Source organism: Ranitomeya variabilis, chromosome 2 (assembly GCF_051348905.1).
Source record: "Ranitomeya variabilis isolate aRanVar5 chromosome 2, aRanVar5.hap1, whole genome shotgun sequence".
NCBI classification, from domain to species: Eukaryota; Metazoa; Chordata; class Amphibia; order Anura; family Dendrobatidae; genus Ranitomeya; species Ranitomeya variabilis.
The window spans coordinates 432,517,867-432,543,392 of NC_135233.1; the positions used below are offsets into that span (position 1 = coordinate 432,517,867).

Here is a 25,526-nt window from a genome sequence, read left to right on the forward strand (position 1 = left end):
GGGCAGGATGGAGACGCATGGTGCAGGATCATGGGGCAAGATGGAGACAGATGGGGCAGGATGGAGACATGGCAAGGATGAAGACAGATGGGATAGGATGGAGACAGATGGGGCAGAAACATGGGGCAGGATGGAGACAGATGGGGCAGGATGGGGACAGATGGGGCATGATGGAGATGAATGGTGCAGGATGGAAACAGATGGGGAAGGATGAAGACAGATGGGACAGGATGGAGACAGATGGGGCAGGAGCATAGGGCAGGATGGAGAAAGATGGGTCAGGAATGAGACACATGGTGCAGGATCCTGGGGCACGATGGAGACAGATGGGACGGGATGCAGATAGATCGGATAGGATCATGGGACATATGGGGTCGCATGGAGACAGATGAGGCAGCATGGAGACAGATGGGATAGCATGGAGACAGATGGGGCAGCATGGAGACACATGGTGCAGGATCATGGGGAAGAATGGAGACAGATGGGGCAGGATGGGGAGATCACATGGGGCAGAATGGATATTCATGAGGGCAGAATGGGAGAACATATGGGGCCAGGATGGGAGAACATATGGCTGGAGCCAGGAATGAGACACAAGGGGGCTAGGATGGGGATATTATTACTGGAGGGGCTAATTAAGGAATATTATTACTGCAGTGATGTATTTTATTTTTTAAGGATTCCGTTTTCAGTGGGGGGTCCTGTTACTGTGCAGAGGGACAATATGTCACCTTTTTTTCTTCATCTGGTGTAGTGTAGAAGTTGGGAAAACGATTAAGTAATGTGTCTGCAAGCGGTGCTCTAGAATCTAGAGCACCGCTTGCAGACACATTATCTAGAGTCTAGATAACTGTGTTATTTCTTGCAGAGACGAGTCCTGACTGGAAGAAATGATGGCCGTCTGTGCTGGATGAAGATAAAAAGCGAAGATGAAGGACTTCACCTAGAGACGTCACTGGTGAGTGTATTACATGTACACGCACGCTATACACTGTATATTACATACAGAGCTTCTGTGTATAATGTCACTGGTGATCACTGTATTACCTGTACACTAAGACTATATATAGAGCTCCTGTGTACAATATCACCAGTGACCACTGTATTACCTGTACACTATATACTATATACAGAGCTCCTGTGTATAATGTCACTGGTGATCACTGTATTACCTGTACACTGACACTATATACAGAGCTCCTGAGTATATTGTTACTGGTGATCACTGCATTACCTGTACACTGACACTATATACTATTAACAGAGCTCCTATGTATAATCACTGTATTACCTGTCCACTGTGTACAGAGCTTCTGTGTATAATGTTACCTGTACACTATATACTAGATACATAGCTCCTGTGTATAATGTCAGAGGTGATCACTGTATTACCTGTACACTATATACAGAGCTCCTGTGTATAATGTCACTGGAGACCACTGTATTACCTGTACACTGATACTGTATACAGTGCTCGTGTGTATAATGTCACCGGTGATCACTGTATGATCTGTACACTGACACTATATACTAAGTGCTGATCTCCTGTGTATAATGTCACTGTGATATTAGTATTGTGTTTTTCTATTAATGATCAGTACTGTAGTATTCGGTCACTATGGTGGTAATATGTGGTCTGGTCATGGTGTGGCGGTATTTGTTCCCTGTATGTGGTATTATTCAGTCGCTATGTGGTGGAAATATGTGGTCCTGCCATGGTGTGGCGATATTTGTTCCTTGTATGTGGTATTGTTCGGTCACTATGTGGTGGTAATATGTGGTCTCGCCATGGTGTAGCGGTATTTGTTCCCTGTATGTGAGATTATTCGGTTGCTATATGGTGGTAATATGTAGTCTGGTCATGGTGTTGTGGTATTTGTTCCTTGTATGTGATATTATTCGGTCACTGTGGTGGTAATATGTGGTCTGGTCATGGTGCGGCGGTATTTGCTCCTTGTATGTGATATTATTGGTCATTTTAAAAATTGAAAAATAACTAAAAATATACCTAAAGAGTATTGGATATTTTAACAAATGTTTAATAAGTTACAGTAGAGTAGGGCCCGGCCACCTTGTCGTGGTGTTGGATTAAAAAATCTTTTGGCCAAAACAAAAGCTGCTGTGTATGTGACCAAGAGTGGGCAGTGGGACTGTGGAAGGTTGCTGGGGTGGAGCCTGGGCAGAGTCTCAAGGGGCCAAAAAAAATTTGCCATTATGGGGCCCCCAAATTCCTAGTCCCAACCCTGGTCACGGACCACCTCTTTCCCCTCATGTATAAAAAGCTCTTATAAACCTGACTTAAACAATAGCTCATTTTCTGATGGCACATTCCCTTTAAGGCTCCATGTAGGAATCTAATCAGAGTGACAGGCACATAAGCCTAGAGGGACATAAAGCTGCTTTTCAATGTTCCTACATTGCAGTAACTTTATTCATCATTCTTTCACGATGGCGGACAGGACCGATCGCTAATGAGTCGCTTGTCATTATTTCATAGCCGGCGCTGCAGCAGCGCACTCGCTCTTATGACGAATCTCCTGCGCTAACTTCAGATAAGAATGATTAGGTTGTAATTCCCATCAGAACAGACGATGGATGTTGCTATAAATGTGGAAGAAGAGGCCGATGTCTGGGTGGCGGCGGCTTCTGCTGGTGCTAAAATAGAACCGCGCCGAGAATCAGCTTTTCTTGTTATTAAGAGCTGCTAAATCCAGTCTGTCTCCCGGTCATATATGGATGGTACGGCTTCTCGGGAGTCACATCTAAGAGAATTGTGCTGTGCCACAAACCTGAAACCAGCCTCCTTAAATACAGACCTCAGATCATACTCCCAAACCAGACCTAGAAACCCAGGTCTTCTAACACAAAATCTAAAGACCTCAAATGAGACCCCCTGAAGAAATACAGACCCTTGACCAGACTCTAAATGCAGAACTCATTTCAAACTATCTTAATAATTACAAACCCCCAGACCAGATCCCTAAATACAGACGTCGTTAGGAATGACAGATCTCAGACCATGCCCCTAAAATGAAGACCCCAAAACCAGACTTACTTAACGAAGACCAGGACCTCCTAAAAAATAACTCAAACTAGACTTCCTATAATAATACAAATCTCATACCAGACTCCTTAAACTAATACAAACCCAGGACCCCTTAAATGAGTACACATTCTAAACCACACTTCTTGGAGACCAAGACCTCCTTAAAATGTATAAACTCCATACCATAACCCCTAAATTAATACAAATGCCATAAAGGAACCCCAAACCGTACTTCCTAAATCATGAACCAACCTTCTAAACAAGTAAAAATCTCAAGCCAGACCCCCTACACAAATGCAGACCCAAGACCAGATTCTAAACCATACTTTCTTAATAAAGACCCACAGCTTGTAAGCAACAAAAAATTCATGCCAGATCTCCTACACTATTGCAGACCCTAGAGCAGACCTCGTATACTAAAACAGACCTCAATCCATACCCTAAACTAGAACCCCTAAGCTAATACAGACCTCAGGTCCCCTAAACTAATACAAATCCCATACTAGACACAAACTGTACTTCCTAAATGGAGAGACAAATCTTCTAAAGAAATAGAAACCTCAAGCCACACCCCCTACCCAAATGCAGACCCAAGACCAGGCCCCTAAAACTAAAACAGACCCCAGACCAGACTCTCTAAATAATTACAGACCCATGTCAATCCCATGACCCCAAAATAATACAAATTTAACACCAGACTCAACTCTAAATCATTACAGACCCCAAACTAGACCCCAGAAATGAACCAGGCTTCAGACAGTGCTTCCTAAAAACATACCCAGCCCACCCACTCAAGTACTAATCTCAAACAAGACCCCCTAAACTAATACAGACCCTCAACCTTCTAAACAAATGTTGAGACCAAACTGGATCCCTTGAACTAATACAATTCTTATACCAGACCCAGTAAACAAACACAAAACCCACACCGTACATCCTTAAAATGGACTCGAGACCCCATAAACTTATACAGATCACAAAACACACCCTCTGAACTAATATAGACCTCAAAAGAGACCCCTGAACTAATACAGACGCTCAACCTTCTAAACAAATGCAGACCCCAAACCAGATGCCCTGAACTAATACAGTCCTCAAACCAGACCCCCTGAGCAAACACAAAAGCCATATAATACTTCCTTAATGTGTACTTAGACCCCCTAAACTTAGTGTTACCCATAGCAACCAATCAGAATTCAGTTTTCGTTTTTTTTTTTCCAAATGTCAGAAAATGAAAGCAATGGTTTGATTGGTTGCTACGGGTGACACGTGAGGCCTAGTATATGGTGCTGCCTAATTATGGTATAAATTACACCTCCATTACCCAGCACCGCATACTAGGCTTGATGTGTTGCCTGTAGCAACCACCCTAACGTTCCTTGGCCCCATGAATAGCGTAATGTAATTCTCTGCCTCTTGGTGACACAGGGACCCGCAGCGCCCCCCGGCGACCTGTCATTATACTTTTGGGAAGATTTATTACACGTTTGTTGTTATGTGTTCCTTACTTTTCGCGGTTTATTTTTTTCATCCCCTTCTTCCAATCGGCATAACTTTTTTTTTCTGTCAACATAGCCATATGAGCATTGATTTTTGAGTTGTAGTTTTGATTGACGCCATTTATTTTGCAATAGAATATACAGGAAAAAAATTCAAAGTGTGGTGAAATGGGGAAGGAAAACAAAAAAACACATTTCCGACTTTTTTTTTGGGGGGGGGGGTGTTTGGTGTTAATGGTGCAGTAAAAATTGCTTGGCGACATGATGGTCCGGGTCTGTGCAACTACGGTCAAACCAAATTTTTTATTTTTATTCATTATTTTAGTGGTTAACAAAAATTCCGAACTTTGCAAAGAAAATCTGCATTGCTGCCATCATTTTTTTTAGATCAATAAAGTTTTCATTTTTTTGTCAAAGGAACTGTGCAAGTTTTGTTTTTGATGTTTTTATTGATACCATTTTGGGTGCATATAATGTTTCTAATAGTTTGTATTGTATTTATTTTTTTGGGGGGTGCAGTAACCTAAAAGTAGCAAGTCTGATGTTTTGATTTTGTCTTTGGTTTGATTCATTTTATGTTTTCATAGTATGGACTTGTATGAATACCAAAAATGTGTAGTTTTAATTTTTTTATTTTAGGGGAGGCAATGGGGCCCCATTACATGCAAGAATCAAAACCAAACCAAACAAAATTGTATGTACCCTAAAATGGAGAAACTGCAGCTTTGCACACCAAAAAAAAGCCCTCACATAGCTTTGTGGATAGAAAATGTTAAAAAAAGTTATGGGACTCAAAAAATGGCAACACAAGCAAAACTTTTTTTTTTTTTCAAACAAGCTTGTGAATTTTTTTAAACCAATAAAAAATAAATATATATATATATATATATATATATATATATATATATATATATACACATATATATATATATATATATATATATATATATACATACATACACACACACACACACACACACACACATATATATATATATAGGAACAAAGTGCAGGCAGCACTCCATGTCCTTTTATTTCAAACTCACATGATGTGGCAACACTTGAAAAAGGCTCATTTGAGCTGAAACTATGGAGTGCTGCCTGTATTTATATATATACAGTTAGGTCCATATATATTTGGACAGAGACAACCATTTTCTAATTTTGGTTATAGACATTACCACAATGAATTTTAAACAAAACAATTCAGATGCAGTTGAAGTTCAGACTTTCAGCTTTCATTTGAGGGTATCCAAATTAAAATTGGATGAAGGGTTTAGGAGCTTCCGCTCCTTAACATGTGCCACCCTGTTTTTAAAGGGACCAAAAGTAATTGGACTATTGACTCCAAGGCTATTTCATGGACAGTTGTGGGCAATCCCTTCATTATATCATTCTGAATTAAGCAGATAAAAGGCCTGGAGTTGATTTGAGGTGTGGTGCTTGCATTTGGAAGGTTTTGCTGTGAAGTAAACATGCGGTCAAAGGAGCTCTCCATGCAGGTGAAACAAGCCATCCTTAAGCTGCGAAAACAGAAAAAAACCCATCTGAAAAATTGCTACAATATTAGGAGTGGCAAAATCTACAGTTTGGTACATCCTGAGAAAGAAAGAAAGCACTGGTGAACTCACCAATGCAAAAAGACCTGGGTGCCCACGGAAGACAACAGCGGTGGATGATCGCAGAATAATCTCCATGGTGAAGAGAAACCTCTTCACAACAGCCAACCAAGTGACCAACACTCTCCAGGAGGTCGGCGTATCAATATCCAAATCTACCATAAAGAGAAGACTGCATGAAAGTAAATACAGAGGGTTCACTGCACGGTGCAAGCCACTCATAAGCATCAAGAATAAAAAGGCTATACTGGACTTTGCTAAAAAACATCTAAAAAAGCCAGCACAGTTCTGGAAGAACATTCTTTGGACAGATGAAACCAAGATCAACCTCTACCAGAATGATGGAAAGAGAAAAGTATGGCGAAGGTGTGGTACAGCTCATGATCCAAAGCATACCACATCATCTGTAAAACACGGCGGAGGCAGTGTGATGGCTTGGGCATGCATGGTTGCCAGTGGCACTGGGTCACTAGTGTTTATTGATGATGTGACACAGGACAGAAGCAGCCGAATGAATTCTGAGGTATTCAGAGCCATACTGTGTGCTCAGATCCAGCCAAATGCAGCCAAACTGGTTGGTTGTCGTTTCATACTACAGATGGACAATGACCCAAAACATAAAGCTAAAGCAACCCAGGAGTCTATTAAAGCAAAGAAGTGGAATATTCTTGAATGGCCAAGTCAGTCACCTGATCTGAACCCAATTGAGCATGCATTTCACTTGTTATAGACTAAACTTCAGACAGAAAGGCCCACAAACAAACAGCAACTGAAAACCACTGCAGTGAAGACCTGGAGTAGCATCAAAAAGGAGGAAACACAGCGTCTGGTGATGTCCATGAGTTCAAGACTTCAGGCAGTCATTGCCAACAAAGGATTTTCAACCAAGTACTAGAAATGAACATTTTATTTACAATTATTTAATCTGTCCAATTACTTTTGGTCCCTTTAAAAACAGGGTGGCACATATTAAGGAGCTGAAACTCCTAAACCCTTCATCCAATTTTAATGTGGATACCCTCAAATGAAAGCTGAAAGTCTGAACTTCAACTGCATCTGAATCGTTTTGTTTAAAATTTATTGTGGTAATGTCTAGAACCAAAATTAGAATAATGTTGTCCCTGTCCAAATATATATGGACCTAACTGTATATATATATATATATATATATATATATATATATATATATATATTTATTTAACACCTTATTAATCTGCTATTGCCGTAATCGTACTGACCTGGAGAATCATACTATTAGGTTGTTTTTATTGCACAATGAAAATCGTAAAAAGCAACCCTCCCAAAATTTGGCAAAATTGTTATTTTTTAAGCCCATTCTTTTACAGTTTTTTAAGTACATTAAATAGTAAAATGAATGGCGGCATTAAAACCTAAAACTCGTCCAGCAAGAAAACAAGTCCGAATACTACTATGTAGATGGAAGAATAAAAAAAAGTGATGGCTCTTTGAAGAAGGGGAAGAAAAAACTGAAAGTGTAAAAATGATAAAGGGCGGTCCTACTGAGCGACTGTCAGCCCTCACTGTAAGGAGCGGCCCACCTTACTACAAAGCACAAAATGAGATTTAATTCAACAAAATACAAGACATATTATAGCTTTTCCAACAAAACTACAAATCGATCCGCTCTGTTCCTCCTGCTCTATAACATGACGCCTGCAGATTGCGTTTTATTTTCCCTTTGAACATTTAAAAAAAATATATAAATGTATACAGTATATGTATTTACTGCTACAACCCGCCAAACTGTGCTCTGCAAGTGGCGGAGCTAAGATACTGCCCGCGGGAACGGCTCATACTGTGTAGCTTATGGACAATCTGTCATGCTGCATAGAGGTGTAACAATGGCGATATTACCATTTTATGAAGGAAGTAAAATATCCTTCCCATAATGTGTCTAGAAATCATTTATTAATGGTTACGACTCTTCCATAGTCCGATATTCTGTACAGACCAAAGGTTTGGACACACATTTCTTTACTTAGCTGCTGTTTTCTTGGCTTAATACAAATTCTAACAGTCTATTCAGTAGGACTATCAGCTGTGTATCCACCAGACTTCTGCACAACACAACTGATGGTCCCAACCCCATTTATAAGGCAAGAAATCCCACTTATTAAACCTGACAGGGCACACCTGTGAAGTGAAAACCATTCCCGGTGACTACCTCTTGAAGCTCATCAAGAGAATGCCAGGAGTGTGCAAAGCAGTCATCAAAGCAAAAGGTGGCTACTTTGAAGAACCTAGAATATAAGACATATTTTCAGTTGTTTCACACTTTTTTGTTAAGTACATAATTCCACATGTGTTAATTCATAGTTTTGATGCCTTTAGCGTGAATGTACAATTTTCATAGTCATGAAAATACAGAAAAATCTTTAAATGAGAAGGTGTGTCCAAACTTTTGGTCTGTACTGTATAAGGTAGAAGCTAATATTTTACTTTTCCGGTAATCAATGTGAGATTTGCGGTATACAGTTATGGGCTGGGGTTGAAATATAAAGACCTCAGGACAAAACATGTCCATCCTATTATTTGAAACACTATAATCATAGTGCCGTAATGTGTGTAAATAATACCACCACATAGTGCCCATACTGCTGCCATACAATATAACACATTCCCGTGCTATACCGTACTGGAATAATGCTGCTACTGTCCATAGTGAGAAAATAATACCGCTATACAATGACTACATAATATCAAAACCATCAGTAGGATTTAAGCTTACCACTTTGTTTTCTTTGTTGGCCTCTATATGGTTCTTTAGGTTCAGTCTCGGCTGCACTATGACTGTCGTTACCCGGCCTTGGGTGTCTGCAATCTTTTTTTTAAGTCTCTTCCAAAGAGGAGCTAATTACAGGTGGTCCGGCTAAAGGGAACTTCCACAATCTCTGGTGGAATCAATCGTTCAATTCTCCAGCAGTGCCCCCGCAGGTGAAATTAGGCATTACACATCTCTCAATTATATAATTTGAGGCCAAATTGGATACCCATCGTGCAGAGTTTCACAACCGTTCCTATTAATCTCTAAAGGAGAACAAGTTCGGGGCTTTAACCACCATTCAGTAATGTGCATTGGGACATAATGAGATCATCCGCTGTCAATGGACTGAGTCAATTTAACATCGCCATTCAGTGTCCACTTTTCTGTATTGATCCCTTCATGAAATATGTTGCTCCACCCAACATCCACCTATTTATGGCCGCAGCTCAATTTATTACTAGCCCAGAGCGATGATCCGGAGGTCAGGAGTTTAAACAATCTACTTGCAGTTTGCAGCAATTATCCATCTGACCACATCTGTTATTATTGACGACAGGTCACCATATGTATCACAACACATGCCGGGTCCCTTTAAAAGGCAAATCAGTTTTCCGAGTGACTGTGCCATTATAGATGTGTGTCTGTTTCAATATTCCCGCATTTTGAGACCAGCAAAGGGTAGGTGGAGGCACTTTATACAGTCATTTTATTAGTGTAGTTGCCCACTTGCCTGCCAATCTCCTTGGCTTACAGTAGGTGGATTTTAGCTAAATCATTAGTTCCAAAGACATACGTGAGCATAGCTGGCCCTGTAAGAGTTCCTATTTCGAAATTGCAGTAAAAAAGTGAGAAGCCTCGAGCAGTTACGAAGAGGGTCTCTCTCTTTTGTTTGGAGGACCAGAAGTGTCCATGCATTACATAATTCACATGTAATGCTACATTTCTCCACTGGGAGCACTGCAACAATACTAACCACTTGTTGTTAGCTTCTCCTGCTGATCAATAGGATTTCCTGTACCCAAACTCCCAGAGATCAAATAATTTTTTGGGAAACCTTCTAATAAAAATTAAAGTTCCTTAAATCAAATGAAAGGGTTCTACGAAAACCTACTTACAAGACCACTACAAGTCATCTTTAGACCTACCAAGTAGTTGTAAAATTCTTCCCTTTAATTGCCTCTGTTCAACACTGAGACTATTTTTTCTTTTCTCATTATGACCCAAAGACCTTTGGAACTCTCTTTAGAGGTTCTTTTTACATGTTGGGTTTTTTACACACAAATGACAGCAGCATCAGCCTGGGGTTCCAAGACCTACCATAAGATGGTTATGATGGCCAAAGCTCTGTTTTATTTTCAACTGACTTGACTCATTTTCCTATCAACCCTAAGAACTCCACATCTTGACCCCAATGAGGAAATGATCCTTGGGACTTTTTTCAGAGGTCGTTGGATCAGTAGGATTTATGGAGAAGTGAATGGCAACCTAGGGTTCTTTAGGTCTACAAGCAGAGATGATGCTGAGGGCCCAAACCTTCAGTCATACAGAACACTTGTATACATGCTTTTAATTAAGGGGCCTAGATGTGGTCCTTTGTTATCATTGTGGCCTTGCAGGTGGTCTGCATGGAATTTTTAGGCTCTTCCCATGTTTATTTGGATTTACTCCGATTTCCACCAAAACCATACATTGCGAAATTAAATTGGTAAAGGGAGTGCTGTAAAGTATCTTCAAACGGAAGCTTCTTCAGCTAGACCTTTAGATACCAATTCTGTGTGGGCCCCCTCTTGGATCCTCTAGTTCTCTGGTGGACCACTCCGTGCCCTAAGGGTCTAGTCATTCATAGTCTGCTACAATAATAAAAAAAAATTAGGAAAACCAATTGGGTTTTCTTGTCTCTGACGCCTGGATAACGATAATATTTCCTGCACCCTCATCCGAGTTTCCGAGCCGTGTCACATAACTGAGGTTTGCTCTTAAAGAAAATCGCAAGAAATTTTGACCGGTTTTAGCCCAATAATTCGTCAATGGAGCAAACGTCTCCTCTTTATTAACAAGATCGGAAATTCTTTGTGAGAAAGAGCTGAAATCTGCTGAGTGAGCGAAACGCGTCCGGCGTGGTCCATCGGGGAAGACACTGACAACTTGTTATGTTCTCCCTGCTGAGTTTCTGGCTGTCACTTATTTCTTTCAAGCCTTTGTTTCTTATAAAGAGATGAACCATTTATCTTTGATACTCGACCTATACCCCGAACAGGGAAATATCCAGATTTCAGCAGAAATAAAACACATTTATCTTGGCTGCTATTTAAAGAAGCTTGTGTGGTTTACCGCGCGCCGTGTGCAAACTAATTGAGATATACAGTGTATATCTCAGCTTCGAAAATTTGTCACTTGGTGGCAAATTGAGTAAATTTGCTGAATTAACCATTTGTATGTCGATGACAAATTTTGCAATCAGCTATACGTGTAGTAATTGGACTGATGGTCTCTTTAAGATGAAGCAGCCATAGATGAAGCCTTGAGAGACAGTAACCCAATGAGAAACTCGGACTGGAGGTGGCTTAAGCTACTTCCACACATCAGGTTTTAGCCGTCAGGCACAATCCGGCGAGTTTTGAAAAAAACTGGTCCGGTTTTTTTTTCCGCCGGATCCGTTTTTTTTTCTCATAGAGTTGTATTGGCGCAGGATTGCGCCTGATGGCCACATGTTTCATCAATTTTTTGCCGGATCCATCCAAAAAGCTGTTTCCGGCGGACGGAGAAATCGTACAGAGGAACGTTTTTTCTGTCCAGCGAAAAAACGCCCAGTGACGGTTCCAGCGATAAACGGATGAAACTGACATGTGAAATGATGAATCCGGCCTCTGAATCTGTTTTTTCATGCATTCTCCATACAAATCAAGCATTTCCGTTCTTTGGGTCTCTCTCTCGCTCTCTCTCTTTTCCCGGGTTAAACACAAAAACTGTATCCAGCAGAAAAATTGATCCGTCGCACCAGTTTTTCACTATTTGCGATTGATCTGTTTTTTCAAAAATTTGCCGGATTGTGCCTGAAACAAAAAAAACTGATGTGTGAAAGTAGCCTAAGGGTATGTTTCCACGTTCAGGATTGCATCAGGATTTGGTCAGGATTTTTCATCAGTATTTGTAAGCCAAAACCAGGAGTGGAACAATTAGAGGAAAAGTATAATAGAAACATATGCACCACTTCTGCATTATTCACCCACTCCTGGTTTTGGCTTACAAATACTGATGAAAAATCCTGACCAAATCCTGATGCAATCCTGAACGTGGACACATACCCTAAAAGACCTCACAGATAAAAATAGTCCGACTAACGATCCTTGATCGATGGCCCCAAGTACATCGTATACTACGTCGACCAATTTTGGACATTTTCAGCCCATCTTGCACTCTCAGTCGGTGTTTTGAGTGATTGCGAAAGGTCTTGGTTGAACAGAACAGTCGTTTCTATGCCGGTTTAGTCATTATGGTGATAATTGGCAATTTCATTCAAGATTTATTGAATTCGTATGGGTTGCCTTACACATTAGACTAAGGACCTCAGTGATTTTTCAGAAAAAAATGTTCAGAGTTTCATCAGTGTTTTTAATCAGTCGTTAGAGTTTGGTCAGAGAGCCAGTTTTTACCGTCAGGGTTTGGTCAGAGCGCCAGTTTTTACCATCAGGGTTTGGTCAGAGAGCCAGTTTTTACCATCAGGGTTTGGTCAGAGAGCCAGTTTTTACCATCAGGGTTTGGTCAGAGTGCCAGTTTTTACCGTCAGGGTTTGGTCAGAGCGCCAGTTTTTACCGTCAGGGTTTAGTCAGAGCACCAGTTTTTAGGTCAGGGTTTGGTCAGAGCACCAGCTTTTACCATCAGGGTTTGGTCAGAGCACCAGTTTTTAGGTCAGGGTTTGGTCAGAGCACCAGTTTTTACCGTCAGGGTTTGGTCAGAGCGCCAGTTTTTACCGTCAGGGTTTGGTCAGAGCGCCAGTTTTTACCGTCAGGGTTTGGTCAGAGTGCCAGTTTTTACCGTCAGGGTTTGGTCAGAGCGCCTGTTTTTACCGTCAGGGTTTGGTCAGAGCGCCAGTTTTTACCATCAGGGTTTGATCAGCGCGCCAGTTTTTAGGTCAGGGTTTGGTCAGAGCGCCAGTTTTTAGGTCAGGGTTTGGTCAGAGCGCCAGTTTTTACCGTAAGGGTTTTGTCAGAGCGCCAATTTATGCCGTCAGGGTTTGATCAGAGCGCCAGTTTTTAGGTCAGGGTTTGGTCAGAGTGCCAGTTTTTACTGTAAGGGTTTGGTCAGAGGGCCAGATTTTCAGTGTTTGGTAAGAGTTTCACAAGTTTTTCTTTGATAAAAAAAAAAACAACCAAATCTTATCAAACAATCTGTGAAACCCGGATAGCGCGTGGATGGCATTTGAATGCTGTCAGATAATAAGTATGAGTTCTATCCAAAATGAGCATCACTCGTACGATGTCCGAATCAGCACTAAGGGGGGCCAAATCTGCTGATTTTGGCAGGACATATTTTAAATATTTGACCAAAAAAAAAAGGATACCACCACCAGAAGCTTCTGGCAGCTGTTTATTTCCACTCCCCATTGAGAAACATGCACCCTTAGTTGTCACGAACATATATCATAAGTTTTATGGCCATTTTAAGGGCAGACATAGGTCATCCAAATCTCATGTGGACCTACAGACCTCATCCTGAATATTGAAGAAAATGTGGACATTTCCAAAAGATGGAGAGATGTCTGACTCCTTACCCCAACTCCTACTCTGAGTTCGTGGGAACAAGTCTTTCAAAAGTTATTATTTATTATTTTGGGTGCTTGTTTATTTTGTGTGCTTGCTTATTTTGTGCGCTTGCTTATTTTGTGTGCTTGCTTATTTTGTGCGCTTGCTTATTTTGTGCGCTTGCTTGTTCTGTGCTTTTCATGAAAATTAATGGATATAGCCACGCATGCGCAGCCTTCTCTCCCTTCCTAACAGCGCACACATCTCCTCCTATCTATCAGACATTTATGGCATATACTGTCAATGTGCCATAAATGTACCTTATGGGACAACTCTCTTAAAGGGGATGTCCACCTTTGGCATAAAACGTTTTGCTTTTAGTTAAAAGCATGTATTTTGGGCTCAAAATCATATTTCATTACAAATTTGGCTTGAATGGGTTCTTCCTGTCTCTGCTCATTCAACTATGATGGTATGAGGTTAAAAATCAGCCGAGATGAACTCAGAAAAAGACAATAAAGTGACAAACTCTCCCATCAGACCGAGCTCACTATCAGTATCTTAGTTAACTCATTCTGTGACCAGGAAATAGGCAGCACAACACTGAGGCCATACAAGGCAAATGGTGCAACATTTCTTATGAAACCCAAATACACAAATGATTTTTAGCACTAAGCACATGCAAGTCCCGGGGCCTATAAGGGGCCTATAGGTTCATCTGTGCCACATAAACAAGTATCATAAATGGCACAGTTGGGTGGCTCTGTAACAGATTTTTGCATTGGAGCGCAGAGGATTTAAGCTATATAATTCACCTAGCATTGAATTAAGGAATTGCTTTTTATGCATTTCCTCGGTGTACAGCAGATTTTATATATTTTTTTTTTAAAGAAGTTAATTTTAGCCTTTTGCGCTCGCTGCCACATATTGAGTCTGGGTGAAGTGACAAGAGTCAGTAAAGGCAGATCTGTCAGGGCGCGTTGTGTGATGTCCTCCGCCTCAGCGAGCGCTCAGCTCTTCTCAATTAGCAGCTGGAAGCCCAGATGACATTTACTAGCTAAATTCAGGCACCATCTGCCCTGCAAACATGGGTGCGTGCTGCCCCCTGTTGGGAGCCACAGATTATAGTCTCACTATTTTTTTTATTATTATTTTTTTTTTTAGTTTATTGCACGGATGCAGAGAATTTCTAAAAATACAATAAATAATTTCTATAAAAATAACAAAATCACATAAAAACATGATTAATATACACCGCCTCCAAAAACAGATTTCTTTTTGCATGCAGCCCTATTATGGCGAAGCTGCAGATACATGGAAAATGGCGGATATAAAATCAGCCATTCAACCGTGAGCTATAGTTTTATCTCCTATGGAAACATTTAGGAAAAAAATACAAAAATAAATAATAAAGAGAGATAAGCGGCGCCGGTGCTCATTGTTACTGCTTATCTTATGGGTGCAAAATATCTAATAGTTTAAAATTCCATCTGTCCAACTTTCAGGTGTCATATTATACGGCAGCAATGGAAATATCTGTAATGGAAAATAATGGATTTCATCAAATCCCAGTGGGGTAACTACGATGGGTGCAGAAGTCTCAGTTACACTTGGATTTTGGTGCCCACCTGACACCTAAGAAGGCACCAGTATTACCGATTTTTTTTTTTGGATTGGTGCCTAGGGAATGGACTCGGGTGCTGACAGTAACAAATTTAATTCCGCTACATCTTCACTACACAACGTCGTTACTGCATCTTACTTTACGGCTACTCAATCTGTGGGCCTTCGTCATTGGTCAGTAATCTGATTTGTGCGCCTGTACGACAAGCGATGATGTATGAAGGCAGAGCACTGTAATCTATCATATTAGGCCGATGAAAGATCCCGATCTGTGCCTCTCCACTGTCATCAACCTGTCACCTCCGTTCCCTTTATCGGACCAGAGAGTCGGCGAAACAAAAAGATGTTGCGCAATTAGAGATACAAAAGCGGCTGAAAATAAGATTAGATAAAAGAAGACCATTATTTTATAAATGCGTTTTTGCACAAGACATAGAAAGGGGAAAGCTTCAGAGAAAGCCGAGAAAGAGTTGACGTGTGTATCACTTTAAGACTATATCATATTATAGCTGCCCTGACATGTAAACATCAGTTGGCTAACCCCGTTAAGACTGATTGTCTATTCAATGTGTTTTGGGGTCACTTTACCCCCAATTTCAGAAATCAGAGGAAGGAACGATGAGACTGATTGATTTCCACGTGCCCAAACCTTAGCTCCTGCAGGAGATATGCCGCTCTGGCACCTGCTTATTACCCACTCCCTATTGAAAACATACGCACAAGTAGCAGACTGTCAAGGGTTTTCTTAGCATGTCATGATAATATTGGATCGCCCCCTGAGTAGGGCAATGGGGTACTCGGCACCGGGTCCTTCGGTTCAGTAGGGATATCACGGTGGCCCGACCCAGTCCATGGCCCTTTGAGGGGCGTCCAATAAAGGAATAGAGTTTTTACGGTTTTGGGAAAGGTCTTTAAAGGGGAAGTTTGTGACGCCACCTGTGGTATTCGGTTAGGGTGACCGACGCTGCAGTGAGGGGTCCGCTGGGGTGATGTTATGGCAGCTAGATGGTATACCTTCCCACAGGTGAAGTGTATCCCCAGGGCTTCCCAGAAGTGTAGATGGTGATGGTGGATGGTGTAAGGCGCAGGGAATAACGAGGACACAAGGTTGCAGTCTCTTTACCTTTTACTGAAGACTTCAGCATCCACAGTCCAGGGTACAGACCACAGGGTAGGTAGAGTCCAGCCGGTCCGAAGGCAAATCCAGAGTCCCCTTCTCCAGGTGGAAATCAGTAGCCTTCCTACTAGCGCCTGTGTGTTGTAGTCCCTCCCTGCTGAGCAACTCGGTAAGGTCCTCACAACTCTTGTAAATGTTCTAGATGTTATTTCTTCCTCTCTGTCCCCCAGATGGTATGGATAGGACAAACCCGTATGACTGATGGCCTGAGGCTTGTTTATAGAGACCCTAGAGACGCCCCGACCCCCACAATTTGCCACTGTGTCTTCTTAGGTATTAAGGTCGGGCAGCCAACTTGGAATTGACTGTCCTGCCGGTCTCTGAAGTAATGCGTAGAGTCAATTACTCCCTCGGTGTTCCGGCCACCGACAACGCGCCTCAGAAGGAGGCTGCCTGTCTCGGGGCAGAACTCCTCCCGGTGTTTTCTCCTTGTGCTGTGACTTCGTTTCTCACCCTCTACAATTCTCTTCGTGTCCTTTCTTAGAATGCTGCCGCGCGTGGGGCAGGCGCAGCTCTGTAGCTTTCTGTCTCGCTAGGCCTCTGTCAGGATCCCACCCCTGACAGGGACCCTCTGTCTGCAGCTCAGATGTTCCTCCTTTTCCCCCTGTCTGCCTGACAGGTGTTGCCTGGGCAAAGCCCAGCCAGCATCTCCCTAACTTTCTATCCAGCCCACCAGTTTTACCCTTCTGTGAGGAGTGCCCTAGTAGATAGGAGCAAGGCTCCCCCTGGTGGTCTGGAGTGTGAACTGTAGTGTATGGTTTGTGATACCTGGTAGGAAGATCTCCTTTATTGCCATCAGACGTAATATCACTCCCCCTGGTGGAAGAATGACATCACTGCAACGACCAGGACTTTGGGGCGCTGCGCTATTATTAATTAATATTGTGAGAAATTGGAGCTCTTAATGTCATCTGTGCACAGGTTAGGGTGAACAAGTCTGTATAGATAACAGCTGGCCTCCCTGAGGTCCAAGGACCTAGTTGTCTCGTACATGGTGGACCTGGGATTTATGACACATTACGAGGGCAGACTTCCTGTTTAAATATTTTTCATCACTGCCCCAAAAACTGGAATGCAAAGGTGACCGCAACACCAATGTCCACCAGGATTTAAAGGGTTTATCTCCTATCAGCAAGGTAGTTGATAAATTACTACTTGGCGGAGGTCCGATCAATGGAACTCTCACCAACTGGCAGAACAGAAAAATTTTATCCCTAAGAGGGAACTTTTATTTGAGTTACAAAATGACATGGCGAGTCGGACACCCGACCTCCATTCCGTTCTTGGGGCTACTGGAAAAAGCCAAGGTCAGCACTTGGCATCACCTTAGAGAATGAATGGAGCAATGGTCATATGTGCTTTGTTGATCCATTCTAATGGGGTCAAAAGTTTGCCATTCTGCCAGCTGCTGGACCCCCACCAATCAACAAGTTATCACCTATCTTGAAGAAAGGTGATAACTTTTTTGTATCAGATAATCACTTTAAGGTGAACCTCCACATGCAAATTTCTGCCCATATCAATGGCTAATAGTCAATATAACAGGTCACCTTGTAAACCCCTGTATGGGTATGATCGGAGTACTTTATTACAATCCATGGTCCAATGATCAGGAATGGGCGCTCTAACGAAAATATAAAACCAAGATCACTTGGCAAACAGTGTTTCCATTTCCTAAATTTAGCCAACCCTTGAGCCCAGCAAACTGCCCTTGAGTATTGAGTTTTTGCTCTGCATGAAAAGATAGTACTTGTCGTTCCCTGAAGATGTGGTTCCAACACTCTTGGAGATGGTCCTTCGAGCAGTATGGTGGTGCCATGGTCAGGGTTAGGTTGAATTTCTAAAATGTACATTGGCCATAAAAGAGATGGAAAAGGGAGTTTCAACGCTTGCGAACTGATGTGAGAGGAGAAATGGAGAATACTGATGTCTTCAAGTTGGTGGACCTCATCGCCAGCATTCTTCTTCACCTGCTTCTTGCTTCATCTCCAGGATTGTCCTACATGTGTTGATCATTCTAATCACACTTTACAAACATTTAATTCTCCATGTATACGCTAATTAATTCTTTCCAGCTTCACCTGTTTTGTTTGATGTATTAATCATTTTCTTCGACAATGTCTCAAGGTGTATGGATGGAGCAGCTTTGAAGTGTCACCTCCTTCTAGTGTCATGTTGTGAGGGACTGAGGTATAGACCCCCAAAGAGCTTTGAAGTCAGAATTGGAAAGCCACAAATTCTATTGATCTTTTCAGCTTTAGGCACCGAAGACAGTTCCATCAGAAGTGTTCCTTAGATATAAGAGGGAACACATGTTTCCTTATGTTTTATCTTTTCCCACTTGGCCATCTCCAATTCAGAATGTGACTATTTGTGAAATGTGTTTTTTTAGTGTGTTTCTAATAGGATTCTTAGGGCGACTCGCTGTTTAACAAGTCTTTTAGGCTTCAGATGTCGTAGAACGCGAATTAAAGTATCGCATTATGTTAGCTCTTCGGTTCTCATGAAGAATTGACGTAATAATTAAATTACAAGTTTTGTTCTGACTTCTACATATGTAGTTTAGGCGTCCCCAACTTGGTGGGAGCCCAAAACAGTGCATACAGTGTTTGAAAATACAATGGTGATTTTTGGCCATGGTCACCTAAAAGTCTGTACCTAAGATAACTTGACCAGTTTTATTACTACTGAATCAACCATGTTTTCAAATTCAGGGATATCAAGAATTTATCCAGTCATACTCAATGTAGTCCCTGTATCATCCCTCAATTTTGGCCAAGAAGAGTCCACTTAAGCTGAAAGAATCACCAACCCAACTTTATACTCAAGAAGAAACACTCAGAATAGTGGGATAGGATCATTCATCCAAGGTCCAGAACATTGGAAATAGTAAGGTTAACCTTGCACCTGAAGACATGGCATTTGTCATAATTGTCATCGTACTACAACTGGTGTGCCTACGATACAGAAAGATTGACCCATGATTATGATTGTAAGTAAAGGTAATGGGGTTTTACATGTATCGTAGAGCTTTACGGTACTCCATTGATATGAGACGTGGTGCTCGACTAGGGGTCCAGTCTTCCTTAGTAAAGTGGTTTACCAGTTCTGGAAAACTACTTTCCCCGCCTGTAGTTTGTTTAAAAAAAAAGAAACACTTTGCATTACTCGACGAGACACCATTGCAGGAAGTAACAGACGCCAAGAGCAGTGATGGAGACTTAGCGCTAGACTTGGGGAGGTAGAGAAAAACTGTTTCGAAACTGGAAAACTTCTTTAAGGATCCACCAAATTGCACATAGTCCGAAATATTGATCATTCAATAATCCAGGGCTCTTCTCTGTTTTAGAGGGGTTGTCCCCCAAAAAGCATTAATCATCTATCCATAGGATAAGTGATAAATGTATGATTGTCAGAGTCTTTCTGAAACCCACACAATCCTGACAGCAGGGTGCCCAAAGTCCCCTGTGTGAATGGTGTTAGTGAGCATGTGCGACCACCACTCCAGTAGACATGAAAAGAGCAGCGGTCGCACATGCTCACTACTGCTCCATTCACACAAGGGACTTTGGACCCCCCATTTTCATTATTGTAAGGGTCTTATTGGTTGGATCCCCAGCGACCATACATTTATCACCAATTCTGTGAATAGGAGATATATATAAATTATATGGGACAAACCCTTTTAGGGTCATGAAGTTTACATAGGCACACAGATAACACAGCCCCTAGAACAATCACAGGTAAAATGCATGACTATTATAGCGATATAAGGGTACATCTATATAGGAAACAAAGACTTCTTGCTTTCTCTTCTTGCTACCAGACCTGATTGTTGTGTTTTGTTTTGTTTTTTACACATGAGACTGTATTTAAGGGAAATCGTAGTCGTAGTCAGATGGTGGGGAACACCAAAGATTAGATGTGTGATTCAATTGATCGATTGCAGTTACATACAGAGATTTGAAAATCTTTTGAATACTATTTTTAGCTCTGTGATTTCAAATATTGAAAAAGGTCGTCTGCAAGTATTTACACCTTCAGGCGATTATAGTTACTTAAAGGGAACCTGTCACCTCCCCCAGGCGTTTTTAACTAAAAGAGCCAATTGTGCAGCAGTAATGCTGCATTCTGACAAGGTGGCTCTTTTAGTTCTGGGTGCTGTAACTGCCGAAATAATCAGTTTTGTAATTTGTCCTAAATACCTTTCCTTCAGTCCTGGAGGCAGGCCTTTCCCCCCTGCTGCAGACGCCACACAGCCGTCACTCAAATCTTCTTGGTGCCGGGCGCCGCCTCCTCACCGCTGTTTTGAAATTATCCGGCGCCTGCGCTCTTTTCTCCTGCCTTGGGCAGGCGCAGTGAGCGCTGCCTGTCTGTCCTCATATGCAGTCCAGCTGACTGTGCCTGTGCGGACGCCCTGCCTGTGAATCCTAGCCCCGTAGTATGAATAAATAAGAAGACACTGCGGGGCTAGGATTCACAGGCAGGGCGGCCGCACAGGCGCAGTCAACTAGACTGCATATGAGGACAGACGGGCAGCGCTCACTGCGCCTGCTCAAGGCAGGAGAAAAGAGCGCAGGCGCCGGATCATTTCAAAACAGCGAAGAGGAGGCGGCGCCCGGCGCCAAGAAGATTTGAGTGACGGCTGCGTGGCGTCTGCAGCAGGGGGGAAAGGCCTGCCTCCAGGACTGAAGAAAGGTATTTAGGACAAATTACAAAACTGATTATTTCGGCAGTTACAGCACCCAGAACTAAAAGAGCCACCTTGTCAGAATGCAGCATTACTGCTGCACAAGGTGGCTCTTTTAGTTAAAAACGCCTGGGGGGTGACAGGTTCCCTTTAAGTCAAACTCATTATCTAACTGTTTAGGTTTATTGGCTTCCCACAATATATTGATTTACGTTATAGCTACCTAGCATTTTGCAACAATTAACCACTGATTATGCAAAATGGATATTGCACAGATATTTAATTGTAATAATTGGAATGGTCTTCTATTGAAAACATGTCCACATAAATGGTTGATTGCAAAAATGTCACCTTCTTACTCACCAAAATCCCACAATGTCTGTCTACTATCTCTTTCTGGCTCGCTTTCTAAACCTGAGCATGGGCAAAGCAGAATTCATCATCTTTCCCCCATCTCACTCTACCCCTCCACCAGACCTATCCATCAATGTCAATGGCTGCTCACTTTCCACAGTCCCACACGCCGCCCGGTGCCTCGGGGTGATCCTCGACTCTGCCCTCATTTCAAACCACATATCATATCCAAGCCCTTGCCTTCTCCTGCCGTCTCAAACTCAAAAATATTTCCCGGATCCGCGCATTCCTTGACCATGAAACCACAAAAACACTAGTGCATGCCCTTATCATCTCCCGCCTTGGCTACTGCCCAACCTCCTCTCTGGCCTCCCCTCTAGCACTCTGGCACCACTCCAATCCATCCTTCACTCTGCTTCCCGACTAATCTACCTGTCTCCCTGCTATTCCCCAGCCTCTCCCCTATGCCAAGCCCTTCACTGGCTTCCTATCGTTCAGAGACTCCAGTTCAAACCCTTACTATGACATACAAAGCCATCCACAACCTGTCTCCTCCATACATCTGTGACATGGTCTCCCGGTACTTACCTACACGCAACCTTCGATCCTCACAAGATCTCCTTCTCTACTCCCCTCTTATCTCTTCTTCCCACAACTGCATCCAAGACTTCTACCGTGTTTCCCTCATACTCTGGAACTCTCTACCACAACACATTAATCTCTCGCCTACTACGGAAACCTTCAAAAAGAACCTAAAGACCCACTTCTTCCGACAAGCCTATAACCTGCAGTGATCCTCAGTCTACTGAACCACCGCATGACCAGCTCTATCCTCTCCTAATGTATCCTCACCCATCCCATGTAGACTGGAAATGAGCAAGACGATTGGCAAGCCACTGATTGGCTGCAGCAGTCAGTAGGCAGCAACCAGCAAATGACTGCTGCAGTTGAGCAATGTTCTCAGTAGTCACATGCCATACTGGTACCATCATAGATCAATGATGAGAGCCATGAAGCCAGTAGTATGAAATGTGACCGCTGAGGCCAATGACTGGCAGCAGCAGTCACCAGCCAACCTTTAAGATGGGAAGACCAGACAATCATCTGGATAAATTAGCAATACATTGTCGATGTGACGGGTTGAACAACAAGATTTGCAGAACTTTAGTCCAGTAGCCACATCGTCAGTCCATGGCTACCAGACCAGTGGTCTGGAAACCTCCTATCTCCCGGCATCTCAGGTGTCTCTTGTGATTATTAGGCCTGGATAACATCATGCTGGGCCGACGAATCAGAAAATGTGGCTGGTATACGGTCAGGTAGGAGGAGGTTTGTTGGGATCTGGCCCAGTGGCCATGGGCTACCAATGTGGGTGCTAGTCCATGGTTATGTGAATCTTTTTGCTCAACTCTTCACCTCGCAAATCCCATCAGTAATTCCGGTAGTCCCTCAATCTTAATGTCTGGCACATGACTGCTGCAGCCAATCAGTAACTTCAGCGGTGATATATTGTACTGCTGACGTCACTGCTCCCATCACTGAGTGGGGATGCCACCAGTATGACACGTGACCGCTGACGTCATTGCTCGAATGCAGCCGCCATGTGCCAGTTACTTGCAAACAAAGACCAGGGCCACTGCCGGACCTTCATCACTCGAAATCCAATGGATTTAAAAGTATTCATTTTTGCTTGTTATTTTGTTACATTTTCTGCTGTTTTTAATTATATTTTCAACGGTTAGATAACCTCAATTGGTCATCAATTTGGGGTGTAGCTAGGTGGGCTTGTGACGGGTCACGGTACTGGGTGTCATTGGGGACATCAAGAAGCCACTATACCTTGACAAGGGTGTTGAAAATTGAGCATTTGTCATTTTTTTACGTTTTAGATATATATTTTTTTTACAATTAACTTATATAGGAATTTAGACATTTCAATTGCTTTTCCTGTTACTGGTAAGAAGAAACATTTGCTCCATCATTTAAAGGAAAAATACATGTACAGCAAGAAACATGAGAGATAAGAATTGCATGTAAAAAAAAAAAAAAAAAAATTCACAACTTCTCTAAAATCCCTATAATCGGCACCCAGCTCGGATAGTGTACACATCTTTCCATCTAATACCAGATTAATCATGTGCACACTATGAAATGGTGTAAAATAAATAATATTTTTTTAGATGCAAATGGAAAAGAGCGCCTCTAGTGGTCAAGCAAGGTATGGAAGAATTATAAACTGTGTATGACTCCATGGAACACCTGGGGCTATACAGGTTTAATTAAGCAGCAATCAATATGGCAAGCTTTTATTGCTTTTCATATAGTAGTAGATCTTAGATAACCTAATAACCCCCTGATCACCTCCAAATACAAGCCATGACCTATCATTCCCATTACGAGCGGTCTAGGTGGCATTTTGCTGTTTGCTTACTTTTCCAGTATTGTTTCTGTCTCATTATTTTAATCCAACCCTGATGTGTCTACATGTAACACAACTGCTTCCCCGCTTGTATTTTACACCAATATTTTGCACTATACTAGAAGAAACACCGATCAACCTTCTCTCGATACATCGAAAAGACTCCGTTGCAATAAAAAGGAGTAAAATTAGACTGGCTGCCTCATGTGTTTGCAAGCATGCACTCTAATCAAGCGGTGTTTAAAAGGCACATCATCCGTGGCCTTCTGCCATCGCTTCCCCCACGGACCTGCTCTATCTCTTGGTAAAAAAAAGAAAAAAAAGTAATTGAATCATCTTGATTGTGATAGTAAAAGTATTAATCTAAGCGCAATCTGTGAGATAGTCTCCGGAGACGCCTCGGCTCTTCCAAGGAAGAATACTCAATGAATGAGGAACCCTTTGACGAGACCAATTTTCGACAATTGGCAACAAATAAGTGCACGACCCTGACACGCTCCATCATTCCACCTACGTGTTCAACAAGGTTCTGGCAATTGTATCAATTAATTATCATTGTATGAATCGGTATTAAAAATCACAGCATGGTTACTCATGAGAGCAGATCTTTCCAAGATCTGGCTAAGATGCATCAAGACGAAGAAGACCTAAATCACGACCTGTCGAAAACCTAAGAATAAGTCTGGTTCTCCAGAGCTACAGATCAGGGGACCCCAGACAAAACCTCCGCTCTTAGACTGAGATCTTTTGTCTGGAAGAATAGAAACAGGAGGGAATAGAAACAGCTGTTCACAACAAAGACCCCTTCATGGGATGCATGTAATGCCTGCTATCCCCCCGCTCTTTCCAACCCTACACCATTCTGCTCGGCTCAGTAGGATCATCTGTCTTCACATTGTCAAAGCCTATTTTCCAATTTCCATAATTAAGCAATTCTAGTTTCATTGTGTCGCCTTCATTTCTCCACCTTGAAGCTCAACATAATCCTCCTGGTTGGACCTACAACAGAGATTTATCAGGAAGAAAAGAGTCATCTCACCCTTCAGTGGACGTCATGGTGTTCCGTGATCTGTATCGTCTCCGAGAGGTGCCTAGGACTGGGTCACTTTAGGGTTAGATCTTTGGGAAGTCCTTCAGTGGTGACATAAGACGTCTTTAATAATCCTCAGAGTTCCCCCCTCAAAAAATAGGAACTGGTTGCACTGAGCACCTGCTTCTGTTCAATGTCTCTCCAGCATCCAGACCTGAAATGACTTAAGGGCTTGCACTGCCACCCCTGGTGAAGATTGAGCGCTCTTGGTTGATGCCAGGGGGGAGGTGGACTTGTAGGTTTGCTTTGATCCTTTGCTTTCTCCTCTTCCAGGAGTGCTGTGTTGACCTGCTGCTGACTAGAGCGGGATTGGAAGGTTTTAGTCTCCTAGCAGTGGATTTGCAGTCTATCCCTCTCTATTTTAGTCAGGGCTGACATCACTCGCTGTTACTCCTTTAAATCCTCAGCCATCCCTAAGAGCATGCATAGCAATAGAGATCTCACTCAGAGCTGGGAATTCTCTGCCTGTGGTTAAATCCATC

At 42.3% G+C, this 25,526-nt stretch overlaps 1 protein-coding gene across 2 annotated transcripts in view; it reads right to left on the reverse strand.

Annotated features, from left to right (window-relative positions):
- The window catches only part of SLC1A2 (solute carrier family 1 member 2), a 114,823-nt gene extending 89,403 nt beyond the window's left edge, over window positions 1-25,420 (reverse strand). For both annotated transcript variants that reach the window (XM_077287027.1, XM_077287028.1), the window contains exon 1: window positions 24,994-25,420. In XM_077287027.1, the coding sequence (XP_077143142.1) occupies window positions 24,994-25,010 (17 nt within the window). In that variant the 5' untranslated portion in view covers window positions 25,011-25,420. The remainder of the gene's footprint in view (window positions 1-24,993) is intronic.
- Between the last annotated feature and the right edge of the window lie 106 nt (window positions 25,421-25,526).